Raw genomic sequence first — 26344 nt, 5'->3', positions numbered from 1 at the left:
ACACAGACGTGCAGGGTAGCAAACACTCTCCCCGCAGATGGCTACAATCTCGGTTGACCCATGGCTGCTAGATTAGCCATTGAGACGATCCCTGTGCACTCTGGGGACAAGCAAAGCCTGGCAGTGCCTGGGGGCAGGTGGGGCCACTGCCCTTCCTGTCTGAGCCACTGCCCACTGCTACGAAATGAGAGAATGACATTTCTCAGCATGGGAGGGGGGGCCGCGACCACCCCTCAAGTCATTGCAGGAACTCTTCTTTTTCCCATTCCAACCACACGAGGGGCAGCAGACCCCCAGGGGGCAGTGAGGGCAAACGGAGCAAACCATTTATAAATCTTAACACTCCTCAACACACACACACACTCCCCCCCGCCGCTGTAACGAACCCAGTAAGTGCCATGTGTCCCACTCGCGCAGGATGCTCTGCAGTTCCACGGGGTGCCGAGAGTTTGAATACACGCATGCGGTGCACATATTGGTACAGCCATAGGGTCACGGGGGCTAATTTGTCAGGCATCCAGTGTACCCCCAGAGGGAAGAGTGAAGGAGTTAATTGCCAGCACTCACACTCTGCTCTCAGCAGATCTCAGTGTAATTGGTCGAGAAGGGGTTATGAGAGCCCGGGGACATCACAGTGAAATGTACACCCTTGCTCGCACCCACACCACCTCACACCTGCCCAGCTGCTCATCATTGCCACACAAACCCATCCCCACATCCAGCAGGCATTGCTCCCTGCAGGCAGCAGAAATCCCCCCTCCCCATCCACCAGTACCTCCTCCCCTATCCCCAACACACTGAAGGTTGCTGCGATCAGGGCAGAGCATGCCCCCAACACTTGTTCAGACCCAGGCATAAGCACATGAAGCCAGCAAATGCCAAGTCAAAAGTGGGAGAAGAGCCAGGGGGCAGCCCAGTGAGGCTTTCAGGTTAAAATCCTCAACACCATCCCCAGAGATGGCAGCTCCCATCAATACAGCTCCGTAAGCATTATTACCTTTGCAAGAGAGACAAGGTGGGGGGAGGTAATCTCTCATATTGGACCGACTTGTGCTGGTGAGAGAGACAAGCTGTCAAGCTTACAGAGCGCTCTTCTTCGGGTCTGGGGAAGAAAGTGCCTGCCCCACCTTGTCTCTCTAACAGGGTGCCCAGACAGCAAGCGTAAAAAATCGGGATGGGGGTGGGGGGTAATAGGTGCCTATATAAGAAAAAGTCCTCAAAATTGGGACATCTGGTCACCCTAATCTCTAATATCCTGGGACCATCATGCCTATACCACCCCCTGCAAATTACCTTTATAAGACAGGCGGAGTCTGGGCACGCTCCCCTTGGTCCCTTGGCAGCTGGCAAAAAGATTCCAAAAGAGCCACCAGGTTGCCAGCAGCTGGGAGAAGCAGCTCCGCTCCATGCTCACTTACTGCTCGGCTCTTCCTTTTGAGGCTCCCCTAGCCTTTAACTCAATGGGATTCCTTTCCAACCTCCCCACTGCAACGCCTTCCAGGGAGACAGCTGCGAAGATCCCAGCTGGCCAATATGTACTCATGCAGCCTTCCCCACCCCGCCTCTCCCCAGCCCGCCTGCCACAAGCAGCTGGCTCCAAGGAGTCTACTGGGAAGTTTTATACAGGCAGGGCTCCACCCAGCTCCTTGCAAGGAGACTGACTGCCACAGAGCAAGAGATGGGGGAGACCCGCCTTTCCAAGGACTTCCCCAGCAGCTGCAGCTCTCTGGGATTGAATTCCCTGCGGCTTCTGTGCTCTCTCCCCTAACGAGCTGGCAGAGGCAGCGGGGTTAGTCAGTCACTGCTGGAATGCCACTGAATCCTGCACAGTTACACCAGAGATGGATTTGGTCCTTGGCATGGAGAGGAGTAAAATGAAAGGCAGATTTCTTCCCTAATCTCCTCCAGTATTGGCCCATCAGCCAACCCGCAACCCTGCAGCAGCCTGCCTTCCCTCCCGCAGGCCCAAGAAGACACATTTCTTCCTTTAAAAGGAAGTAGACAGCAGGGCAAAAAGAATGAGTCGGGGTGGCGGGAGGGGGTGTCAGCCAATTTCCCCCTGGAAGCGTATCCTGTGCTGATCATGGCTGCCAAGAGGCTGAAAGGATCCCAAGGCCTGACCTACCCACTCATGCCTAGAACAGGTGCCTCCAGGACAGGGATCTAGTGACTTGCAGGAGGCAGGTTTTATTGCCAATGCCCATGCTGTCCCTGACTTGTGGATCACTCCCGGGTTGCTAATTCAGCCCCAAGCCCTATATTAAGGGGCAAAAAATAAATAGCTAATGCTGCTCAGTCCACTAGCCTGTCTGGGTTAGCTTTTGTACAGCACTCATCCTAGCAACAGGTGGATATCGAGCGGCACCATGTTGGTATTAAAGAAATGGGAAAGGTTCTGTCTAAGGTATTTAATATGGCTCCCCTCACTGCAGTCTCTGAACACCTCACATTCTTTATGGCCATAGACCCTGTGAGGCAGGGCAGGGCTGTTATCTCCATTTTACAACTGGGAAACTGAGTCACAGAGAGACTAAGTGACTTACCTGAGGTTACCCAGGACATCTGTGGCAGAGCAGGGAATTGACTGTGGGTCTTCCAAGTGGCAGGCTAGGACCCTAACCACTGAAGCACCCTTCAGCTAGCCCAGCTTTGCCATTGGACTCTTAGTTGTAAAGTACAGTCTTTCCATGCTCGCAGCATCATCTTGTGCAAGTGACTAGAGCCACCATTTTCCAAAGGAGCCTCTGGCTGGGGACACCTCTATTTTGGAGTGCCCAATACAAGATACGTGGGGCCTGGGTTGTTTTCACAGGTGCTGACAACTCACCGCTCCAGCTGAAGTCAATGTGCTAAGAAGGCACTTTACAAACAGAGGCAAAGAGATCCAAAGAACAAGGCAGGTGAAGGGCCGGGGGAACCAGATACGACAAACACACTGTGGTCAAGTTGTTACATTTCCACCACTGCCAACCCCAAGTGTTCAAAAATCATGAGCAGCATCATGGGATTGAATTAAAAATCACAAGAACTACAAAGAAATTGGGATCTTTTTCTTTGCCTTCCTTCCAGGAGCACACAGATCACAGTTTCAAGCTTTGCTCCACAGCCAAGGGCTAGAAACTTACTTTTTTTTATTTAGATGAAAACTGAGATTCTCTCGTAACTCCATGACTGCAGGATCTGAAGAAAAAACACCACATACAACAAGACTCGCATAAAAACCTATCAGCTAGCAACACTGCCTTTCTCCCCACGCACTATAAACTACCCACTCCTTAAATCCCTTTCTCCGTCAACATTCCACCATTTGGCCACCTCATCTCTCAGATAATCCCTCGCTTCTATTCCAGCATCCATATGTCCATCCCTCCAACAATCAGCCTTCCCTCTACATAAATCACTCACCAGTAAATACAACAAACCAATAGATGGCTGAGTCAGCTAGTTTCTTGCAGGCGTTGAGTATGACAATATTTACAAACCTTACTATGAAAAGAAAAGATTTCATATTTGAGGATGTTTCTCCCCACCCATGACATTTAATATAGTGTTCCTATATCAAAAACTTCCCCAGCAAGGCTATAAAACCAAACACAGCCGCAGTCTTGTGCTAGTGTAGGAGAAATCCAAAGTGAAACTGATTCAAAACAAAATATGAAACTGAGCAGCTTAGTTTCAACCTCCAATCTGGTGAAGTGCAAATAGTAAACAAATGGCATTGCCAGGGAAAGTAAAGGAAAGTTTAAATTTCCTTCCTGTTTTAATCAGTTCTGATGTCCTAACTCAGAACTCAGATCTGAAGCATTTTGAAAATGATTTATAATTGGGGGTATGTCCTTGAATCTCTTGGTAAGGATGGGCAGGTAGCATACATGGTTCTACTCTATAAGGAAGTCAAACGTAAGCTTTTAACATCAGATCCCTGCAGCCCAGGCTGGGCATCAGAATAAACATGGCCCGATCATTAGAGAGGCTGACTTCAGGAAGGCAGTGGAATGCATGTAGCCTCTGAAAAGTAAGCCATCTCTTCAGGAGTTCAAGCCCCTGGTGCTCTGCAGCTTGGCAGTCACTTGTCCCAGTGCAGCATGGATGTAACACGCTATAGGGCTCATTCTCATTTTACACTGAGGCCACTTTCAATGGGTATCACTGTAATTTTTGCCCACTTTAAGGCACCTTCACATTGCCAGAGGGATGTGAAGTGGCCCTAGGAATGGTCCTACAGGGCTGATCTACGCTACAAAGTTTGCTTACCACTGTGAAAAATTTCACACCATGCGATGCAATTAAACTGACTTAAGACCAGATGTGGACACCACTAGGCTGCAGGAAGAATTCTTCTGTCGACCTAGCTACTGCCTTTCAGAGAGGTGGATTTACTACAGGGACGGAAGAACTCTTCTGTGGTAGGTGTCTGAACTACAGAGGCACTACTACAGCACTGATATTTTACAGTTATACAGGTATAACCTTGGGGCTGTCCTGAGGATTTATGGGGCCCTACACAGTATTATTAAACTGGTGCCCCTAGGCCAGTGCATTCAGCTCTGTGAATACTGTGCCCCTATACTGGTGCCCCTAAGCTGGCACAACTGGTGCCCCTGTGAATATAGCCCCTGCCTTCTGCCTAGTAAGGAGACTGCAGCGAGCGCTGGGTGTGCGGGAGCCAACCCGCTCCGACCTGCTGTCCAGGTCAAAGGCGTGAACTCTGTGGGTGGGTGGGTGCCAGGGGCCACTCTACACATTTTGCTGCCCCAAGCACAGCGGCATGCCGCAGGAGGCGCTCTGCCGGTCGCCGGTCCCGCAGCAGTAGACCTCCCACAGGTGTGCCTGCAGAGGGTCCACTGGTCCTGCGGCTCCACTGATGCCGCGGGACCAGCAGACCCTCCACAGGCAAGCCGTCGAAGGCAGCCTGCCTGCCGCCCTCCTGGTGACCGGCAGAGTGCCCCCCGCGGCTTGACGCCCAAGCACGTGCTTGGCGTGCTGGGGCCTGGAGCCGCCCCTGGTGGGTGCTCTGGGGCTGAAGCACCCACGGGGAAAATTTAATGGGTGCAGAGCACCCACTGGTGCCAAGTTCCCCCCGCCCCTCCCCCCACACCTCTTGTGTGCCTGCAGCCCCACACTTACCAACTCCTCTCCCTCCTTCTCAGCGCTGCCAGAGTGCCCTGAACAGCTGATTCATGGCATTCAAGCTCCGGGAGGGAGGGGGAGGAGTGGGGACCGGGCGTGCTCGGGTGGAGGAGGAGGCATGGAAGAGGCAGGACGTGGGTGGAGCAGGGGTGGGAAGAAGCGGGGAGGGGGTTTGGTGGAAGGGATGGAGGGGGGATGGGCCTGGAGCGGAGCTGGGGAATCACGCATCCCCTGGCAAGATGAGAAGTCGGCGCCTATGGTCCCGGTGGCGCCCCAAATTTTCAGGTGCCCTACGCAGCCGCGTATGCTGCGTATGCCTAAGGATGTCCCTGTATAACCTGGGTGGACTGTCTCATTCTGGTATAAGTGGCCTCCTTCTGCCTATAGCTTGTGTGGCTTGGGAAATGGCTGAAGCTGTACTGAAAAAGGTCTTTCCTAAACTGAACAAATGTCTACACTGGGTGCTATACTGGCATAGCGGCACTGTTGTCCCTTTCCCTCCCGTCCGTTCTGGGCATTCCCCAGTCACTGAGTTGGGAATGCTCTAAGCACTATGGAGAAGATGAGACGAAAACTGGACCATCCCTGCGATCTCACCTTGGAAAGGGTTTCAGAGATACAGAAGTGCTGGTTTCACTCTTGTTTTAAAATGATCCATGTGGTGAAGGCAGGGGATTGGGACTCCTGGGATTTATCCTCAGTTCTGCTCCTGACTCTTTGTGAGGCCTCAGTCACCTCTGTGCCTCAGTTTCCCCACTCATGAAATGGGGATCAATAATATCAGCCTCAAGTCTAGTTCATTAACATCAGTAAAGGGCTTAGAGGCCCTGAGATGGCAGGAGCTCTGGGGCAAAGCGTTACTATAACGGTTTTCATTTGCATTAGACACAACCCAGCCCTCAGAGCCATGCCCCCTGAAACTTGCCCAGGGCCCCTTTGGCAGTCCAGCTACCTGCCCACTCATTCAGGATTCATTCCCCACCATGCAGTGCCAGGGCTGCTGGGAACCCAGCGCTCATCTGCAGCCTTTCAGGACTGAAAGAGCAGGGAAGCTCCTTCACCAGCTGTCAGAGCTGGCAGAGGGAGCGGAGGCATGCAATCAATTACCACAGGGAGTATAGGAGGGGGTGCTAATTGAATCCAATTAGTTCAGGACTTGCCTCAGAAGCCCAGGGGAGGAGTCTGGGAAGATGAGAAAGGCAGAGGCCTTGCCTTCAGGCTGCGCAGAGCACTGGGGAAGTCAAAGGTGGATGAGACCTATCAGGGCATCAAATCCATCCCCTTCGGCCAGGGCCTAAGTGTTCTCCACAGCCCATTACGCAGCCGAGTTCGACATGTTTGCCAGCAATAGGGCTTCCAGCACTGCCCGTGGGGAGATGGCCCCACGTCGCCACCTGTTCTGGAGGGAGAGAACAGGCTGAAGCTGGCAGATCAGCCTCCTCCATACTCTGCACAGCCGTGCCTTCTGGCCAGATCTCCTGATGCAGCTGGCAAGACAGTGCTGTCAAGGAGGGGAAAGCGGTCTCCTTGGGGGCTAGGGGTAGTCTCGCTCCTTGCAGCACCTCGGTGCCAAAGGACACTTCCCCTCACAGCCTCTCCCCCAGGGGAAGCCAAGGGATTTGGCACATGCTCCGCGCCCAGCCTGCCAGCTGGGACTGCAGCAGAAAGAGCATAGCCCAAAGTTGCTGCTTTTACGTCCCACCGCCTGGATTTCCTCCATAGCAGTGCAATTTATCCACAGCGCAAGGGCAGCTTCCTCCAGTGTGACGGACACCATGCAGCGGGGGAGCCAGCAGGGCCATCTCCACAAGGCCAGACCACAGGCTGCTTCCTAGCACACACAGTCAGCCAAATGAAAGGGAGCCCTGCGTAGGCTGGGGGGATGGCCACATGGGTCTGATATGCCAGCACCTGCTGTCTCTCCAGGGAATGACAATTCTGGGGGAGCTGATGTCCACCCCTCTGTTTCAGTGCCTAACACCCTCCAGAGAGAGAGAGACCCCCCTAAGCTATGGTCTGAGGTAAAAGCTCATGCAATGGGCCAACACTGCAGGCACAATGGCCTCATTTCTCTGTTCCATCTCCCCTCCCAGCATTTCGCATCTCTTCACCAGAACTGAACAGAAAAACTGGTGAGGGGCAGAGCCTGCATTTTTGCCCCTGGCTGTCTCTCCCCCCTTCTCTACTCCTTCTCTGACCCAATCCCCTTCGTCTCCCCCTGCACTACCTCTCTTCAGAGATATGGGCCCTAAGGCCAGAGCACTTGTGATCATTGAAGATTCCTTGGCATTTATCCAGCCAATCCCACACACAGACACACACACACACACCCTCCCCAAGTCCTAGCCCCAATTCCAACTCAAGCAACCACCACGTTGGGCCCACCTCAAAAAATTCTCCCAGTAGTTTCAATGGGAGGAGATCACTTCCTGTCCTAACCTTTTGGGTCATGGTGCAGTAAACTATTGTATGCTCCACCCCAGAAGTGGCTGCATTTGGAGCTCAGTCTGCAAAGGACCTTGTAATCCCTGGCAGCGGAAGGCATGAGATAACCCTCAGGGCCTTTTCCCTCCTCGCTCATCTGCTCCGTTTTCCTCTCCTCTCTTCTTCCTCATGATTTCCTGATCTCTCTTCTCTCCTTGTTCTTTCGCCATCTTTTCTCTGTCTCTAATTCTTTCTCTTTGTGCAATCTCCCTCCCCCACACACCTTTTTCACTCCCTCTCCTATACCCATTTCTCTCCCACCTCTATTCATCTCCTCACCACCCTGTCTTCCCTTTCCCGGTCTCTTTTCTCTTCCCTTCCATTTTCCCCTCTCTCTCTTCTTTCCCCCTCCACCCCCATCTCTCCCTGATCGCTTGCCAAAAGTGCAGGGCAAGTTAACTAGTCCCTGATGCCTGGCTGTGTCTGTACTCGCCCTGCAAAATCCTGCCAAACCACAGCACAGAGACCCCACAGACACGCACATTCAAATCAGCCCCTCCTTTCAACAGGGCCGGAAGAGGGGAGCCCTCAGACCAGGGATTTCCCAGTAACCCCCTGGGGGGTGTACACCCCCCAAATTTCCCCAACACCCACCTCCCCCCCCAGTTTTGTGAATTAGTTACATGCAGTGTTGCCAATGTAGTGATTGTTTGGAAATTTGAATTGAAATTGAAACATTAATACACACTTTAAAAGCATATAAAGTGTATGATAAAATATGTGTATCTGAAAAAGTATAATAGATTTGAAAAGTATGAACATTGATTAGCTTCCTTATACAGCTGCTATTTTTTATGACAATGTCAGTGCATTCATTTTGGTGATGCTGGCCAACCTAATAATTTTAAATGATGATTTGTAAGCCTAGTCTAAATGAGCTCTCCCTGACAGCTAGCGATGCACTGGGGGCTGGGGGAAAGGCTTCAGGATCAGATTGTATTTACATTCGCATCTAATCTACCTAGGTATCCAGCAAACAGAGCTGTGTTGCCCAAGTGATAGATTTTGGCTGGGATTGGGTTACAAATCACTTGAATGCAGGGGGTAATGAAATGTTGTTATTCTTATTGTATGAGTAAAGGGAAGTAGAACTGTACTTAGCCTGTGCTGATTGAGGACATCAAGAAAGAGGATGCGGACAGGTGTTTTGCTTAATGGTCTGCCTGAGTCACCAGTACTATTTGACCTGCCCCTCTCCACTGTTTAAAGACAGAGCTGATTAGGCTCCATAGATAGTCTTTTGTTTTGTTAAGTAACCACTACAGTTGAAATCACTGATGATCAGGTCTAAGTGCTTAGACCTGCTGTGGGACAGTGTTTCTGTGGAAGAGATGGCCCAGTCTGCACTAGCAGTGAGGTTCCCCCACTGAGACCTCAGCTGAAATCACTGAGAGCTGGTGGAACCTCAAGAGACCAACTCGCAGAGGTCACAGTGGCAGTTGGCTGCAGAAGGTGACAACATAGGACCACTGGCAACAGAGCAATGGAGTGTATGGTGGCACAATGAACCAGAGTGGATAGAGTGAACAGTGAGCAGCTGGAGGAACAAGCAAGGTGCCTTCTTGCCCCTCACCTGGGAGGTGAACTCATGTGAAGGCACCTCTGAACTCTGATTCTCCACTGATGAAAGACAACACCGGTGAGTGTTAATGAGGCTGTTAAGAATGCTGGAGACACAACACAGTTCATGCAAACACACATAGCTGTGGCATCATACTTTCTATTTAAGCAAGACATACCACACACTACAAGCTGGAGGCCAATGTTAAGTGCATTGTCACTTGTTCATCCTGCAGTTGAACACTAGTTCTGAACAAGACCAGCAAATGCTCACTACTTTTCTGCAAGAAACTCAACTGAGTGGCTAGAAGCATGCGGTGCAACAGTGAAAGACTCAACAGTTGAAAAAGTGAAGAACTCTCTCACCATGTTCAAAAAATTTGCATACATGGCTGATGAATGCACCGATGCAAATGGACATCAAGAAGTAAGTCATTTGTGTACATTATCTTGATGTCAGTGGTAGGCCAATAGATGCATTTCTAGATGTTCAAATTATAGAAGACACATAGGCTGCATCTGTGACAACCCACATCGTAAAAGAGTTAAATGCTTGTCAGTTGGACTCCAAACAGATGGCTGCTTGTGCATTTGATGGAGCTGAAACTTCTCTGGAAGACATTGTGGAGTACAAGCTTTGCTCAGAGGAAAGTATAACCCTAATCTCTCCTATACACACTGCAGAGGCCATCTATTCCAACTAGTGCTAGTACGAGCTGTAGACTCTTCAAAAGACGTTAAAAAAGAAATAAATTTAACGTCTTCATTATATTCTTTTTTCAGCAAGAGTCCAAAAAGACTGAATATTTTGGAAAATGTAGAAGATACACTGGGACTAAAGTTCAAATTAGTCCAACCTGGGAAAACCCTCTGGCAACAGCGATCCTTGGCTGTTGTCTTAAAATTACTCCATGCGTTATTACTGGCTTTGGAAAGTATCTACTAAGATGGGATGGATCTAAGTAGTGAGGTTGGTGGGCTGCTTTTGCAACTACTTTCAGAGAAGACCACTGCCATTCTCTCTCGTAAGTTTATGGTTGAAACCGCTTGGGTCATTAAACAATGTCATCCAGGCATCTGCTACAACAGTAGTAGATCTTTGTCCAGCAATAGAAGCTACATTTGGATCAATCAGACAGCTATCCATTCAAAAGTACTGGAAGAAGCAAAGACTTCAGTCCAGAAGTTGACTAACGAAGGCATTTATACTGACTCCTTAAATGAAGAGGACAAGAAGTGTTTGTTAAGACAACTGAAAAAGTACACAAACTTGATTCTTAAAAATCTATAACAGCGACTTCTAGATTCTACTCAACCTCTACGTAGCTTTTACAGATCCCTGTCCTATAAAACACCGACAGTTGAGTGCAGTGAGGCACTACCAGCAATGGTGCTGCCATGTGATCAGGACATAACAGAGAATTTGAACAGAGAATGGAATATCATACGACGAATGAGTGAAGATTTGACTTCAACTTCTTTTTTATCATCACTAGTGGCCTGACCCGCTCTTTGTGCTATGTTTCCTGGGATGAAAGAAGCAGGAATTCATCTCTTGCTACTCCCAGTCACAACAGCTACATTTGAGCATTCCTTTTCCTCATTGAATAGAATTTTGTGTTCTGAAAGAAGCCGCCTTCTGCCTGATCATGTGAATGAACTAATGAGCATATCAACTGAAGGAATGGAAGTACCGGACACACGAGAAGCCACCAAAGATGGACTCACATTGCATTCAAGAAGTTTCATTAACAGAGTTGTGCAAAATTATAACAAGAAACCAAGAAGGATGTAGATGTTGTGCTTCATAGAAGGCTTGAGTAGCCAACTTTAATTTGTGCAGTGATTTTAAAACATGATTTAAATCTAGTAAAATGGTCATGAAACATTTTTCAGTTTTTACTATGGTGCCATACAGCCCACCTTCACCCTCACAGTCTCACTCCTCATTGGCCCTCATCCCATTCCCCCCATAAATTCGAACACTCCCCCTCATTTTAATTCCCGCGGAAAACACTGCCTCAGATCCCCTGGGCCAGCACACGCAGCCTTGGCAGCAAAGCAGATCCTCCTCTATGGAGATGCCAAGACCTGGCCTGCAGCCTCCTGCCAAGAAGCAGCTGCTGACGCTCCCAGACTCCCTGTGGGGCTCTGGGCAAGGAAGCATGACAGGGCTCCAAGGGCCGGGCTTGCTGAACAGCACGTAAGGAGCACGGAGCTCAGCTCTGCTGTGGTTTCCCTGGAACTGGCAGCAGAGAATTCTTGCCAACTCCAGTGCCCAGTGCACGCCCCATTGCGCCACTTTGTGCATCTCTTATGCTAAAAGCTGCACCATGCTGCCCTCTACGGGCCAAATGCTGGAGACATGAGAGTTTCCCCTTCCAGCCCGTTGGGCTCACTCCCTGCTCTTGGCTGGTCAAGCTGCCCTTGGTGCCCATGACCCAGAGCAGAGCCACATCTCGTCCTCGCAGGCTCTGGCCCCGGCTGCTCCCCAGCCATGAAGTGCAGTTCAGGGCTGAGTGTTTCCAGAGCAGAGTCAGACCTGGATGAGAAACCGCTCTTGGGTCAGGGTCACCGTGGCCTGGACGGCCCTTAGCAAGCCCAGGGGACATGGCACGGGGACAGGGCATGGGTACAGGGGACTGTGCTCATGGTATTGCCCCCTCCAACAGGGCAGAGCCTCGTGTACTGCACTGACCCCCTGGTCCCCCTGCCCAGCCAGGTCCTGAGCATGCACAGGCTCCTTGTGGCATCGTATTGCACAGATGCCCCCCATAGCACCCCTTATTCCTGGCCCCCAGAGCATCATGCTCACAGGCCCCCTCATGGTACCCCCTTATTCCTTCCCCTCAGGGCATCACACTGCACAGACCCCCTCCCTGTGCCACCCTCTTATTCCTACCCCCCAGGCATCACATGCACAGACTCCTATCCCTATAGAACCCACCCCCTTATTCCTGCCTCCCCCAAGCTCAAGGCTCCTTCAGGGCATCACATTCCACAGCTCCTCCTCCCCACCCCCCCACCGCCCCCCCCCCCGGAGCTGCCAGTGGTTTCCTCACAGCACCAAAGGTATCGGACTCCCTATCACCACCACACGACAGAGACCCCTGGATCACCCAGGGCACCCTCACATCTCTCCTCCCCCAATCCCTCACTTGCATTCATACCCTAGGTGAAGAGTCCAGCAGCTCACTGAACCAACACAAGGCCGACAGAGGTGCCCCACTCCCGATGGCTACCAGTGGCCAGAGGGGCACAGATGGTGCAGCATATCTGCTGTGCTGGTGGTGGGTGAGCAACAAACCCCCACCACACACACCCCAGGGGTACCCTCCATTCTGCCCCCCTTTATAGTCCTGTCACTCTCCCATCATGGGGAGGTCAGTCCTGTTCACTGGGTCCTGAGGATCTCTACTCCCATTACGCCCCAGAGGGTCCCCTGCCAGAGATCACTGAGCCGTCAGCTGGCAATGCTGGGGCGACGCTGATCAGGATGGCAAGGACAAGGGGCCATGGTGCCTTCCGAATGGGCCAGGATCCTGTTGGGAAAAGACACAAAGCCCCCTGGCCCAGGACGGCCCAGGTGTGTCCCTCTGTGCCTGGGAGGGTCAGGTTGGAACAGAGGTTCTGGGCAATCACACGCTTCCTAGAGACAGAGGAAGGACAACTCTCAGGTGCACAGGAGTGTAACAAGCTGGCAGACTGGCTAGCGAGTGCCAGCTATGCACCAGGCTCTGTCCTAACCCTGAGGAATCCAGCCCTGGATGCTCCAGCCCTGATCTGCAGCCATCCCTCCACCACACACACTCCCCCTTGACATGCAGCCCACTTCCCCTCACATGCTCCATCCTGACTTGCACTCCTTGCTACTTCAGTCCTGCCCCCCTGCATGGCCCTGCAGTACTCCCCACATTCCAGCCCTGGGCCCCCCACATTGCAGCTTGGGGCTGCCCCTCAACCCTGCAGTGACACCCCAACATTCCAGCAATGCCCCCACAATGTCCCTGCCAATGCACCTCCCTCTTGCCCTGGAACCCCTGCTGTCGCAGCCCTGGCTCTCTCCTAAGCAGACACAGCCAGTTCTTGGCTCCTCCTGCATCCTGGGGTTTGGCATGTGTCAAGCCTCCACTGGAAGCAGGGACGTGCACGAGATCAGAGCCCTCCTCTCACATATGATCTCAAGTAGGGCAAGACTCAGTTCTTAGCGGTGAAAGATCAGCTTCTTACTCCTCTTAAGCCTCTGGATGGCTCCTTTTCTGGCTGGCCTGTGTTTACAGGGGCCCTGTTTTTTCTGCAGGGGGTGGGGGCTTCCGCAGCAGTGGGTGGCTCACCAAAATCCATCTGCCTCCCCTCCCTGCTCCTACAGCGCCTCCTTAACACCGCCAGCTACAGGTTCAAGCAAGGGCATGGCAGATGCTGCTTCCTGCCTTTCCTTCCAAGGAGCTCAGCTGGGAGAGCACAGGTGACCCAGATCTGTGGAGTCTGCCCAGCCTAACCCATGCAAGAGGACATCACAGCTTAACACAGGCCCTGGGCCCTCACAGGGCCGCCCAGAGGATTCAGGGGGCCTGGGGCAAAGAAAGGGAGCTGCAGCACTTGCACTCACCCGGCGGCAGTCTGGGTCTTCAGTGGCATTTCGGCGGCAGAGGCTTTTCAGTCTTGGGCAGCACTGAAGGGCTCCCCACTGTCAAAATGCCGCCGAAGACCCAGACCGCCGCTGGGCTAGGGCTTGCGGGGCCCCTGTGGGGCCCGGGGCAAATTGCCCCATTCCCCCGACTCCCAGGCAGCCCTGGGCCTTTCATACTGATCACACTGGCCTTCCAGCATCCCATATAATAGCACTGGGAACCCTAACTAGGGATCCAGGCTGGTGTACTAGGTGCTGTACGAATCCACAGCAGAGAGACAGTCCCTGTTCCCAGCTACATCTGTCCCTCTTTGATTCCTCAGGCTCCCCTTTTCATGTCCTCACTCACTTCTGTCTTTTCCATCCTGACTTAAACATTTATCCCTGGCCAGTCTCCTAATCTCCTTCCCACAACCACTTTTCATTAAGGCAGCAGCAGAAATGGAGCCTCATCTCCGTTTCTGCCAGGCCCTCAAACTCTCACATAATCCTCCTTCCCGCAACCTGGCATTTGCTTTGCACACTGCTGGCCCTTGCAGTTAGCATAATGGAGATGACCTCGTCAGGGTTGGCAGTGCTGCCAGGAATTGTGCCCCATCACCACCACTGATGGCTGCTTGAGAGCCAGCCTCAGCCAGTTTTCTGCCATCGGCTCCCTACCCAATAGCTCCTTGGCTCTCACTCTCTCAAAGGCATTAGCCTAAGGAGGAGCTGAAGTAGCTTATTCCAAACAGCTGATTGCATTAATCCCTCATCAGAACAAAAAAGGGAAAACACTCATCCCAGGGCATTGTGCAGGAAGTTATGAAAATCAACCCCCTGGAAGCCAGAGGCAGACTCCTCGTTTATATTCATGTTACAGTAGCACTGAGAGACCACAGCTGAGATCAGGGTGCTGTTGTGCCAGGCATAGTACAAACAGTCATAACCCAGACAGTCTAAATGGACAGAGTATTATCCCCAGTCTACAGATGGGGAAACTGAGGCACAGAGCCATCAAGTGACTTGCCTAGAATTATACAGGAAATCTGTGGCAGAGAAGGGAATTGAACCAAGGTCTGCTAAGTCCCAGCCCCGGGCCCCCAACCACAAAGCCATCCTTCCTCTCCTAGGTTCAGTTTCACTTTGCTCACCTCCTCTGGCTGTCTGGGAAAGCAAGCTGACCAATAACACCAGCAAAGCTCTAGCCCACAGCTCCCAAGCCCTCATCCCGTTCCAATTTAATGAGCCCCTTAGTTACGGTGTATTCCATAAACACCACCACATTATTAGAACCAGATTCATTACAAATTAGCAATTAGGTCATAAAGAGAACCTGGCTGCAGCCTGCTCCCAGGACCCAAACACCCCCAGGCAGCAGGCAGAGCTTGGAGTCTCCCGAATGTTTGCACTAGGGCATGACGGCATCCTGAAATACTGACCCGGCTTCCCTGGGGTATTTTGACAATAGTGGATAGGCCTCAGCAGGGGAAGGCTGGAAGACTTGGACTGTGCAATGCCAAACTGGGCATGTTTAGCCTAGAGAACAGACGGCTGACGGGGGACACGATCACAGTCTGCAAAAATATTAAGGGCTGTTACAAAGAGGATGGTGATGCGCTGTTTTTTGTGTCCACTGAAGGTGGGACAAGGAGTAATGGGTTTAATCTGCAGCAAGGGAGAATTAGGTTCGATATTAGGAAAAACTTTCTAACTATAAAAATAGTTTAGCTCTGAAACAGGCTTCCAAGGGAGGCTGTGAAATCCCTGTCACTGGAGGGTTTTCAGAACACTTCGGACAAACACCTGCCGGGACTGGTCTAGATTTCCTTGTTGCTGCCCTTGAGGTCCCTTCCAGCCCTGCGTTTCTCTGATTCTGTGCAAGGAAGTGCTGTCCCCAGGGCTAGGGCCTCAAACTGCCCATGCCTAGGGCATGGGATGGCAGGAAGAATGCCCTCGCTGGCGCATGCTGGTGCTCAAGACTGTAGGCAGTCACTCAGCAGCCAGCTCTCAGCCACGTGCCTTGGCTCCATGACTGCAGGACATTTAGGAAGGCAGGCTCTCCTCTGTCGCAAGACTGGACAACCACAGACCACAAGATCAGACACATCCTCAGCAGCTGCCAGGAAAGAGTGCCAGTAGTCTTCAGGCTGCAGTCCCCCGCTCAGCCCACACCAGCCATCCCCAGGCTCAGCCTGGAGAGATCGAGGGGGCTTCCCTCTGCCCCCAGCTCCAGGCTCTGCTGTGGGGTCCCCTGTGTCAGGCCAACGTCAGGCGAAGCCATGCTGGAAGCCACCAAACAATCAAAGCCCTGTTCCTCTAGTGGGATGAATGCGCTCAGGGCCTGAGTTCTCCATGGTCTCCTTTACCGCATGCTCCTGGTAAGCCGTATACCAGGGCTGTTAGCATTGAGGATGGTCATGTTCAGAGGGACTTCCCCAGCTGGCCCCACAGCAATGCCAGCTGCCCTGTGGCACAGCTACACAAGGCAGATTTGGGCTCACACACAGTCCTTGGCCTTGGAGGCATGGCAAGCCCACCCCTCCAAAGTTCAGATGTTTCTCCCCTCCCAGGATTACCTAACGGGCCAGTGCCAGAGAAATGAGGGAGCTGCTCACTGCCCACCTCACCACATAGGGCCTGGTGCAGGCTGCTGGAGAGTCAGCTCCTTGCAGGGGCTTTGGGGCAAGTGGAATGACCATAGCTGGGGCTAGATCACAGGGCCAGCAGCAGAGAGGAGATGCCCAATCCCCACAGAGCTCCTAGGGGAAAGGGTCTTTGTCCTAGACAAGTTCTGTCAGGCCACAATCCTTGCAGGGCTCTTTTTGGGGCCCTTAGGGTGGGCAGCCAGCCACTGGCCCACAAGGCTAGATACCGACTAGAGGCAAGAGAGAAGGGGCCTTTGACAAATGCTAACACCCTTGTGATTAAAAGCACTGACCTTCTCCACTTTTGACCTCAGGGTCCCAGGGAGTCAAAGGGCAGCACAGAGTTCTCCCACAACACAGCCGCCAGAGCAGACTCTGTTGTGACCGATGTATCGTGGGGAGGGAATTCCAGCTACATCCCCCGCTCCCCCCCCACACACACACTGACCTCCAAAGGGAGGCGTGTTTTCACTTTCGTTTCATGCCCCTAGTGAATCATGCTGCAGCAGCACAGAGATCAGCCCTCTAGCACAGAGACCATTGCTATAGCACTGACCCCAGACGGTACAGCACTCTGGCAAAGACAGCTCAGACTCAAAGGGTGGGGCCACTGTACAGCATGGTCTTCACACTAAATAGGACCCCCCCACACACACCTTCAGGAGCACTTTGCAGACACTGACGGACAACATCTCCCAGCATCCCTGTTCTCCCGCCCTTCACTTGAATGGGTCTTGGCAGCCTGTTCTGTTCACTCTGCAGGGTCGGCCTACAGCAGGCTCTGTGCTTGGAAAGTGCCTGGCATATTCTGGGCACTACCTCAAGCTCATGAAGCTGTGCATTAGGTCCTTGGGAAAGTGAGGCAGAGAGGGGAAGGGACTTGCCCATGGAGTCAGAGACGGGAGATGCTCGGGCTCTGACACCACGCTGGCCCCATGCAGGCTGGGTCCTGTGCTGTTGTGAGCTTATAGACCGCTTCTCTTTCCTGAGCCCAAAGATGCCGAGGCCTAAGCCAAGCAGGAGGAGGAGAGAAGTTGCTGCAAAAGCTGGCACTCCCTGAAGTTAATGAGGCTCATTTCACTCCACCTTTGGGCACCTCCAGAAGGAGGAAATAATATTAGCATTGCCATGGCAACCAGCCACATGAAGTAATCCCTTTGCCACAAGCAAAGAAAACAAGCCACTCTCCAACTGCCCATTCTCCACTCTGCTTTAACAGGGGGTCAGCAGCCGGAATGGAGGGACCCTGGTGGAACCCAGCAGGCCACCTCGCTTGGCGCTGAGAACAACAGTGGGTCCCCAGAGCAACGCTTACTTCTCGGCTGTTCAGAGACGCTACCCTGAGGCCAACGGGTTATGCTAAACCCTCCTCCCCCACACTGCCCCGCCACGGCGGTTTAGCGGTCTGCCCAAAGCATCACCTTTATAGTCACTCCACCCACACCCCTGCTCATCTTGACCAGAAGGCACAGAACAAGCCCCTCCTCCACCCAGCTCTTCTCCTCCCCATGACATGGACATACCCAGGCTCCCCTCCTGCCTGAAAATACAACGCGAGCTGTCCTGCCTTATGGAGGGATGGAGCTCCAAGCTGCTGTTGCACCATTAAGGCGTGGCCTTCGGGTTAGTTCCCGGGGCAGGCTGATTGCATTAGCAAGATGGTGGTGAAGCCACAGAACAATTATTTTATATTAGGAGGCCTTAAAGTTAGCTGGATGGGGAAGGATGTTCTAGTGGTTAGGGCAGGAGCCTAGGAGACCCAAGTTCGAGTCCCTGTTTCCCCCACCAACTTCTTAGGTGACCTTGAGCAAGTCACTTCACTTCCCTGTGCTCCCCATCTGCGCAAGGTGGTAATTACCCTGCTCTGCCTTACAGGCAGGTTAGATACAATGAAGGCTTGAGGTGCGATGGTGGGGGCCAGGTAAGGAACTGAGCTCTATCAGGAAGGCAAAGGCAGCTGGGGATACTGGAGAGAAGAGCCCAGAGCATCAGAGAAGATTTTTCCCAGGCTTCAGTTAACCATTGACAGGACAGTCCCTGAATCCCATCGTTCCTCATGGCATGACCAAATCAGCTAGCCAAAGGCACCACCAGGATGGCCGATTTCAAAGCAGCAATTCCGAGAGCAGCTGATCAGAGGAGTAACAGCTGACAATGTCTTGCTGCAGCTCAGGAACCTGGCATTGAGGGCTCATGATCAACCTCTCTGGTGAAAATAGGGTGGAACCAGCTCAGGGTGCAAAGAAGCAGAAAGGAAACCTCAGGCCCTGCCTCACTGAATATACAGCAGGGCTGCTGCAGACCGATTCCCTGAACAATCCTGTTACTATTTGCCAGCAAGAGGGGTCCCCACTGATCTAATCAGAGACACACATGGCCCCCCGAAGCTTACTTGTGCATTACAGCATGTCGGAAGACCTGGCCTCTCCCCTCAGACTACATGCTTGCAAAGACATTTGAGCTGCTGCCTTTTGCATGTCACCTCACAGAAAGCCCACTGCCCTCTAGAAATTAGGATGGGGGGAACTGCAGTGTAGGAGTGATCTTCAGGCTGGGATGAAAGACCATGAACAGGTGAGAACAAGGCCCAGTGCATACTTAAAAATGAGATCCACCCACCTAGCTCTGTCCCAAGTGCCCTTGCATATCCCTGCCATAGACGCAGCTAGCTGGATGGAGGGCTTCTTTTGTCACGCTAGCTCCTGCGGTTTGGAGAGGCAGAGCAACTACAGCAATGGGAAAACCTCTTCCATCACTGTGAGAAACACCTCTGCTACAGTATTACAGCTGCAGTGCCGTAACCGTGCCACTGTCATGCCCATAGTGTAGACGTGGCTCTAACTAGTAGAGTGGCTAGGAGACAGGGCAGGGCAATACAGCCTGTGGGATTTCACAGCACTGCTCCCATATCCACCCAGCCACCCCATCTCTGTTGAAGGAATTGGTCAATTTTCCCTTGCTCAGCAGATGTGGAAATTTATCTGCCTGATAAATTAGGTCAGAGCAGATGATCTAATGGTCCCTTCTGGCTTTAATCTATGAGTCTCTGCCTCCCTTTCAATACAGTGCTCACCAAAGATTAATCATACAAGCCTTTATCACCTTAAAGCCCAGACCCTGCAAATATTTCCCAATCTCTATAAGGCTCCATTGATGGGTGCTATTAAAGGAAACCATCAAACAGCCAAACTGGGCATTTCTCTCATCCCTGGGGCTGCCCGGTTAACGATAACGCCTACAAGAAACACAACATCACAATATAGGCTGTGTGAGGACTGGAAGATCAGAGCTGAAGCCAGAGACACGGGACAGCAAGGGAAAGCCTGGGCTCTTTTGAGCTGAGTTATGCATTTTTAAGGATGAAAGGATCAGAGGGAGGAGTCATTTGTTTAACATGGGTGCACACTCTGAGCAAACAAACTACCTACAAAGAGTCACTTGCCATCTCTCTACTCAGATCTTCCAGTCTTTCTGTCTTGATGCATCCCAGCAGGCTGACAATATGACTGCTTCCTATTCTGTGATTTAATAATTACATTTTGTATATGGAGGACATTTAAGAGACAGCGTTAGCCATGTTTTCACATTGGATCAGGCAATCAGAAGCTATTTATTATCCCTACCAGTTTTCTCCAAATTAAGTTATTAGCCTTGTTAAGATAAGTTCCTGTCTGCATCCTAAAAACTTGCCCATACCGGTATTGCCCCGGCCTTTTCTTTTGTCATTCAGTGTTAAACGCATTCTAAACTATATGCATTTCCTTACCTTTTGGGGGTGAAGCCAGACTTTTAGGCACCTGCTCCCCTACTTGGTGTAAACTTTGCTTGTACCAATCAGAAACGAACACACACAGTTTTTGGGCCCCGTCCCCTATGACACTTCTATGATGTCATAGTGGGTATTTTAGGCTGGTCTGCCATGTGCAGGCAGAAGAGGAGAAAGAAAAACGAATCCTGTGTACCTTATGCACACCGTAACCAAGCCTGATCACCTCGAAGCCTCTCTCAGCTCACGTGTTTTAAGCAGAGTTTCTACGTTTGCCGGTCGTTATGAGTTGGTTTGTATTCATAAGTATTGGTTATTACTAAATGCTGCATCTGTGTTTATAAATATTGTTTACTGCATCTTTGTTTATAAATATTGTTTGATAGTAAATACTTTAGCCATTGTATGTTTTAAGTTCCATTAACCCTATTAGCTAATCATACGCTGCTCCCCTACCCCTTGTAACTATCCCCAATAAAACTTTAAATTAATTAATTTTAGTTGTATGCGTGCCTGCAGTTTGCATCGTGACCCATACCCTCCTTGCATCCCTTACCTATACAGTCTATTGCCACGTGCAGCCTGGTAAATAACAGGTCTGCATTTTTCTTTCGCCCCTAAAAGTACGTGGCAATCTACATGGCGTCACTAACAGGATGCATGGGGGTTGGGCCATGCCCGTGGCACACTGCAGATTGCGCAGATAATGAAACTGAACAGTTCCAACATTTGCAGTTTCACCTTCTTACTAGCCAAAATTCAGCTAATCCAAAAATAGAATGGATCTGTTCTCTTGGCTCGGGCAAAACTCTAAAAGGTTATACTGTACCATTAACCCTGGCAGATATGGGATGCCTCCTTCGGTGCCACCCGAGCTTTAGGTGTCAGCCAGCCGATTGTTCCCTGCAGCCTCAGTGCACAGAGACTGTGGAAAACCTCAGTGCTGCAGATCTCTCTCAACTTTGGAGAGAATGTAGCCGCATTGTTAGAAAATCTGGAGGCACCGTTTCCAAATTAATTCCCCCACCTCGGGTAATACCTGCTGATCCGGCACATAAATTATTATGCCAAATGATAAAAGAATTAAATTTGATTAAGAAAACCAAATAATTGCAACCCGATGAATATAAATCTGAGGATGTTTCCACCGTCCTGTTTAGCATGATATGCAAGGCCCTCGATCTGTGTTCTGTCCTCCATGGAGGCACAATGTTTGCAGCTAAACAGGCAGCTCCAGGCTCTCCTAAAGGTAATAATGAGAAGAAGACAGAAAAGGTAGAGCCCATCACTACCCCCCCCCAAGTCCCTCTCGGAAAATTTTGCCACCCCCATATGAAGCTCCTAAAACTCCTCTGTATCCAGCTCTGCCAACAGCCCCAGAATTTGCAGAATCTGAAACCGTAGCAGAAGCTTTGCCTATTGCAATAACTAAAACTAAAATAGACGCACAAACAGGCAACACCACGCAGGTTACTGAACTGCGAACACGAACTAAGGCCGAACTTAAAGAGTTTTTAAAAGAAACGCAACGAAAAGCCGACGAGGCACCCATGGTTTGGGTCGGGCGGCTAGCCTTAGAACACGGAGCAGAATTGGTGGACTGCGAGGAGGCCGGCACCTTAGCCAAAACGGCCAATTGGGCACGAGGCTTCCCAGGTCACGCTTTATTAAATAATCGCATTTGGCCACTTACCACCCCGGCAGCTGCCATTTTAGCAATGCAAGGCAGTTTTAAAGGATTATATATCCCTCCGGGAACCTTAGTTACTCCACACGATCTAATATGGGCAATCGCAGGAGCTTCCATAGCCCTGTGGGATCCACTACAAAATCCACTTAATTTAACTGTTCAACAGCAATTGGTGTCCACACCCTTTATACACGTTACTGATCCCACCCAAATTCCTGTCTCAGCAGAGGCGGTTAATTTGGCATTAGAAGCTGCCCCTGGAGCTGACACCGGTGCCATGCTGCACTTGCATGCGGCCATTCGCAGAGCCATCTTAACGTTATTTGAAGTGGTTAGTAAAATTAAGTTGTTACTGCCACCCCCGCCTGTTGTTCTCCCAGTTGATTCGCAACCAAAAAACCCTCCAAAAAGTCAGTTTAATCCCCAAAAATATCCTGAGCGAACTAAAGCTGAACAGGCACTATTCGGCTTCCTTCTTAACAAAGGGATCCCCAAAGAAGCCCTGCGTAAAATGTCAAACCAAGAGCAGCAAAATGTAGCCGAACAGCTAGGCTGGAAAAATTGGGAGGACTATGTTAGGACAAAAAACGAATAGGGGCCGGATGCTGCCCGGCCCAAATTAAAGATCCCACCGATGAACGCCCATACACCACCCTGTTAGTTAACGGTGACACCCCCACTTCCTTTTTATTAGACACTGGAGCTCAAGTTAGCGTTATTAAGCCCAACGTTCCCCACTGTCCTACTGGCTCCTTTATGTTTGTTCAAGGTCTCAATGCAGTACAAGAAAAACCCGTGGTTTGGGTTAAAATTGCCCACAGAAAATATGTAAGAAAAATAAAGGCCTTGTTGGGATCAAAAAATCTGCTAGGTGTCTCGGATATTAAAAAATTTAAACTGCATGATCAAATTCTGCAAGCCCTCCCTATAACTGTCGGCGATCATTCCACCTATACCCCCGAAGTAGTTAACTCCCAGCCATGGAAATTTTCCCCTATTCCCACAAAATCCGAAGGGCTTCCCCTTATTGAAGCTTTGCTCACTCAGCTTCTAGAAGAAAGAAAAATAGAAAGGGTCACTGCATCCACCTTTCTGTCCACGAGTTGGGGTATTCCCAAGCCCGGCGATCCCTCTAAATATCGCCTTGTCATTGATTACAGACAAGCTAACAGCCGTGTAAAGCCGATCGCATTTTCCAGCTCTGCCACCATTCCCGAAATACAGCGGCAACTAAGCGATGCAAGTAATCAGTGGGCATGTACTCTTGATTTAAAAGATATGTTTTACCAAATCCCAGTCCAGGACACACAAGGAATCTTAAACTTTGCTTTTAAGGGCGTCCAATATAAATGGAAAGTTTGCCCACAGGGGTTCTGTAATTCTCCTGCACTTGCATCGTTAGCCATGTTTTCACATTGGATCAGGCAATCAGAAGCTATTTATTATCCCTAACAGTTTTCTCCAAATTAAGTTATTAGCCTTATTGTTCAGATGTAGGGACTAAACAAACAAAAACCATACAGGGTGGATCTTAACCCGCACAGCTGTTTTAAAACAAAGTATTAAATTCTACTGCTGAAAAGATTCTCAGAGGAAGAGCAAACAAAACTTGTTTACAGAACATTTGCAGCCATAACATGGTGCATATAATTTGAAATAAAAGCTATTTACAAAACACAGGCCTAGCCAGAATGCTGATCCTGACAGGAGACTGCAGGACAGACTCGAGAGCTAGGAAAAGTCAAACAAACCCATCACCTTCCCGCATCCCTGGATCACATTCCCCCGACCAGACCGCCCAGGGAGTTTGCACACAGGCTACACAGCACCTGCACAAGAACTGTCTGACTGCCATCCAGAGTCCAACCCCAACACCTCATCCCGAGTGAAGCTCCAGACTTTAAGCATCTCCAAGTTTCCAAAACTCTTGTACTTCCCAGTTGCCACTGGGGACTGGGCATCTTCAGTCGTCTGGGAAACATGAGCCAGTGTTGCTGTGGAACCGGAATTCAGCTGACCACCAAGCTGCTTCTCCCAGCCAACCGCATCAAACAGCATAGCACTGAATGTTCAACCACAGCAGATAAGGGTCCCTTCACCACAGAAGCCTGGCTATTAAATCCCACTCAGCACAATTTATAATTTCCCCTTATGGCTGAGATCCTGGTATAAGCATTCACCACTGCATATTCCCGCACCACAGCTTCTGATTACAGGACCATCTTAGGAAGAACTTGGCTGTTACATCGGCTCCTAAATCATCCCCCAGGGTGGCTGGAGAGCCCAGTGAGACCTCCAGACTTAGGGGGATGGTTCAGGGGAGTGTTGGCCTCTGGGATGTGACTCAGGTGACCACTGTAGGTCTAGAGCTGCTCGGAACAGCTTTCCCTCCTGGCCCCATAACCCAACTGCATCTGCGTCCTCGTGCCAGCAAGCAGCCAACTTGAGTGCGTGCAGCAGTGGCCTGAGTAGAAACAAAGGAGAGATCGAATCCAGAGCCCACGTCTGCCAGCTAGGCTCCACCCATTGCAGAGCACATACACACGAAATGACAATACATGGGAGCCTTAGTTTACCCTCTTTGCTCCTCCACCTTCTTCCTCCAGCACTGAGAGCCACCTCAACAGCATGCCTCAGATCGGTGTCGTTCGTGTTGCCCTCATTCTTCCTGCTCGGCTAGCCCCCACATTTTACCTCCCAGTGAGCCTGACTGACCCTGCCACATGCATCTGGTGACCCAGAATTACCTGGCAGGGTGGCCCATGAGCCTGGATGACTGGGACATTGTAATAAGGTTACAAAACAGCCTGTTTCCCCAGCTCTGTGGGGAAGGAAACTGCATATTAAGCCAGCCTCTGTATTCCCCCCACCAGCTGTTCAAATGACCCTCAGTTATCCCCATAGCCATGGCGTGAAGAATCATCCATTGTCCACGTCTACTCACTCTCGTGACTCCCATCAATAGTCTCTAGCTTCTTCTGAGGTGGAGCCGAATTCCTTCATCATCTTCCTACGATCTTGGGCTCCCAGACTAGGCCCTCAAGCTCTGGTCTGGGGAAAGCACCTTCTGGGAGGAGAGGGGCAATTCATGCTCCACATTGCTTAGTCGTTGACTCCCCTCTACCATCAAGGAAGAGTCTCATCCAAATGATTTGGACAATGCTTGCCAGGGACTGATCTGAGAACTGCCAGACTCGCTGCACTGATTGTTAGTATTGTCACTGGGAACAGCCTAAGCCTAGTCTTGGCTTGGGACTTACCATTCCTCCCTTCCTGCCTAAATTCAGGGACAATGGGCCCAGCAGCCATTTCAGAATTTATCCCCTTCTCCCCGCCAGCTCCCCACAGCCCTGCCTCAGATACTGGCCAGGCCTGAGCCAGCAGGAAGGACAGCCCATGCTGGCTGGAAGGGCATCACTGTCAGCGTTCTCCTCGCCGCATGGTGGTTCGCCGCCACATTGCAGGCTCCAAGCCTGGCTGAGCCACACTGGGCCTTGTGTGAGCTTGCAGCAGGGGGATTTACAAAAAGAAGACTGCTGAGCAACCTGCCAATCCAGGAAATGCAGCTTCTGATGGGAGCTGCAGCCCTTCACCCAGCTCAGCTGGGGGTGCAGAGCTACACCTCGGGGGAAAGGGCTGAGAGCACCCCAACATCAATGTTAAACCGCCATCAGGAAAGCACCTAAGCTTTGACTTATAGGGCTAATGCTAGAGGCAAGCAACCTCAGCCAAGGCTAATGCATCTCCCCTGAAGGTGAGCACACAAACAAGCCTTGGGAGCAACTAGTCTCCAAGTGGTCAGCCGCTCCGCTTGCTGTTTGTCTTGAATCACATGCAGGCAGCAGGATCAAACCCAGGCTGGGCTGAGGTGCAGGAAGAATCGATGCCTCCTCTGGCAGCAGACCTAGGCCTCACCCTAATGTATATTTCTACTGAAGCATAGGAAGGTCGGCAGCGGGTCTCGGTTACCTCACGAGCAGTAGGGGGAGAGAGGCCTAGAGGGAAAGGAGCAAGGTAGGGACTAAGCCAAGACAGCAAGGCTGGCAGACAAAGGATCTAGGGTAACCAAGGACAAGGGATGAGAACGAAGACAGGAAAACAGACTAGGGCCCAGTCATGAGCAAGGACTTGCGGGTCAGAAAGGGTTAATGATGGTGAAAAAGTAAATATTGTGCTCTCATGAGAAAGGTCTGATTCTTAGTCATCACCCGTATATTGGTAGCACCCAAGAGCCCCAGGTCGTCACCGTGCCAGGCACTGTGCAAATGCAGACTGAGGAGCTAGGCTCTGCCCCAAGGAGCAATGTGGCCATAGAGTAGCCATGAGCTGAAGCGGGGACGGCGGCGTGCAGGAAAGCCTGGCAGTGCTTGGACACAGAGTGCCGTCGCTGCTGTCCCCCTCACTGAGCACGTCTGACATGCGAGGAGTCGGGCATATTGACACTACCATTGGGTACT

The 26344-nt window shown here is 51.2% G+C and overlaps 1 protein-coding gene and 1 long non-coding RNA gene across 3 annotated transcripts in view; one reads left to right on the top strand and one right to left on the bottom strand.

Moving 5' to 3' along the window:
• Window positions 1–26344, bottom strand: part of SEMA3G (semaphorin 3G) — a 121329-nt gene that overhangs the window by 75911 nt on the left and 19074 nt on the right. The window contains exon 1 of one of the 2 annotated variants that reach the window (XM_050958648.1): window positions 1294–1546. The exons of the other annotated variant lie outside the window; for it this stretch is intronic. Within the exon in view, the coding sequence (XP_050814605.1) occupies window positions 1294–1408 (115 nt within the window). The 5' untranslated portion in view covers window positions 1409–1546. Of the gene's footprint in view, window positions 1–1293; window positions 1547–26344 lie in introns of those variants that run through there. 2 annotated transcript variants of the gene reach the window in all.
• On the top strand, window positions 20173–20697 carry LOC127053672 (uncharacterized). Its single transcript, XR_007775099.1, has 2 exons — window positions 20173–20343; window positions 20431–20697. It is a non-coding gene; the product is annotated as an uncharacterized LOC127053672 (long non-coding RNA).

The sequence above is a fragment of the Gopherus flavomarginatus genome, chromosome 6 (genome assembly GCF_025201925.1).
Source record: "Gopherus flavomarginatus isolate rGopFla2 chromosome 6, rGopFla2.mat.asm, whole genome shotgun sequence".
NCBI lineage: Eukaryota > Metazoa > Chordata > Testudines > Testudinidae > Gopherus > Gopherus flavomarginatus.
This window is presented reverse-complemented; position numbering and strand designations above follow the sequence as displayed.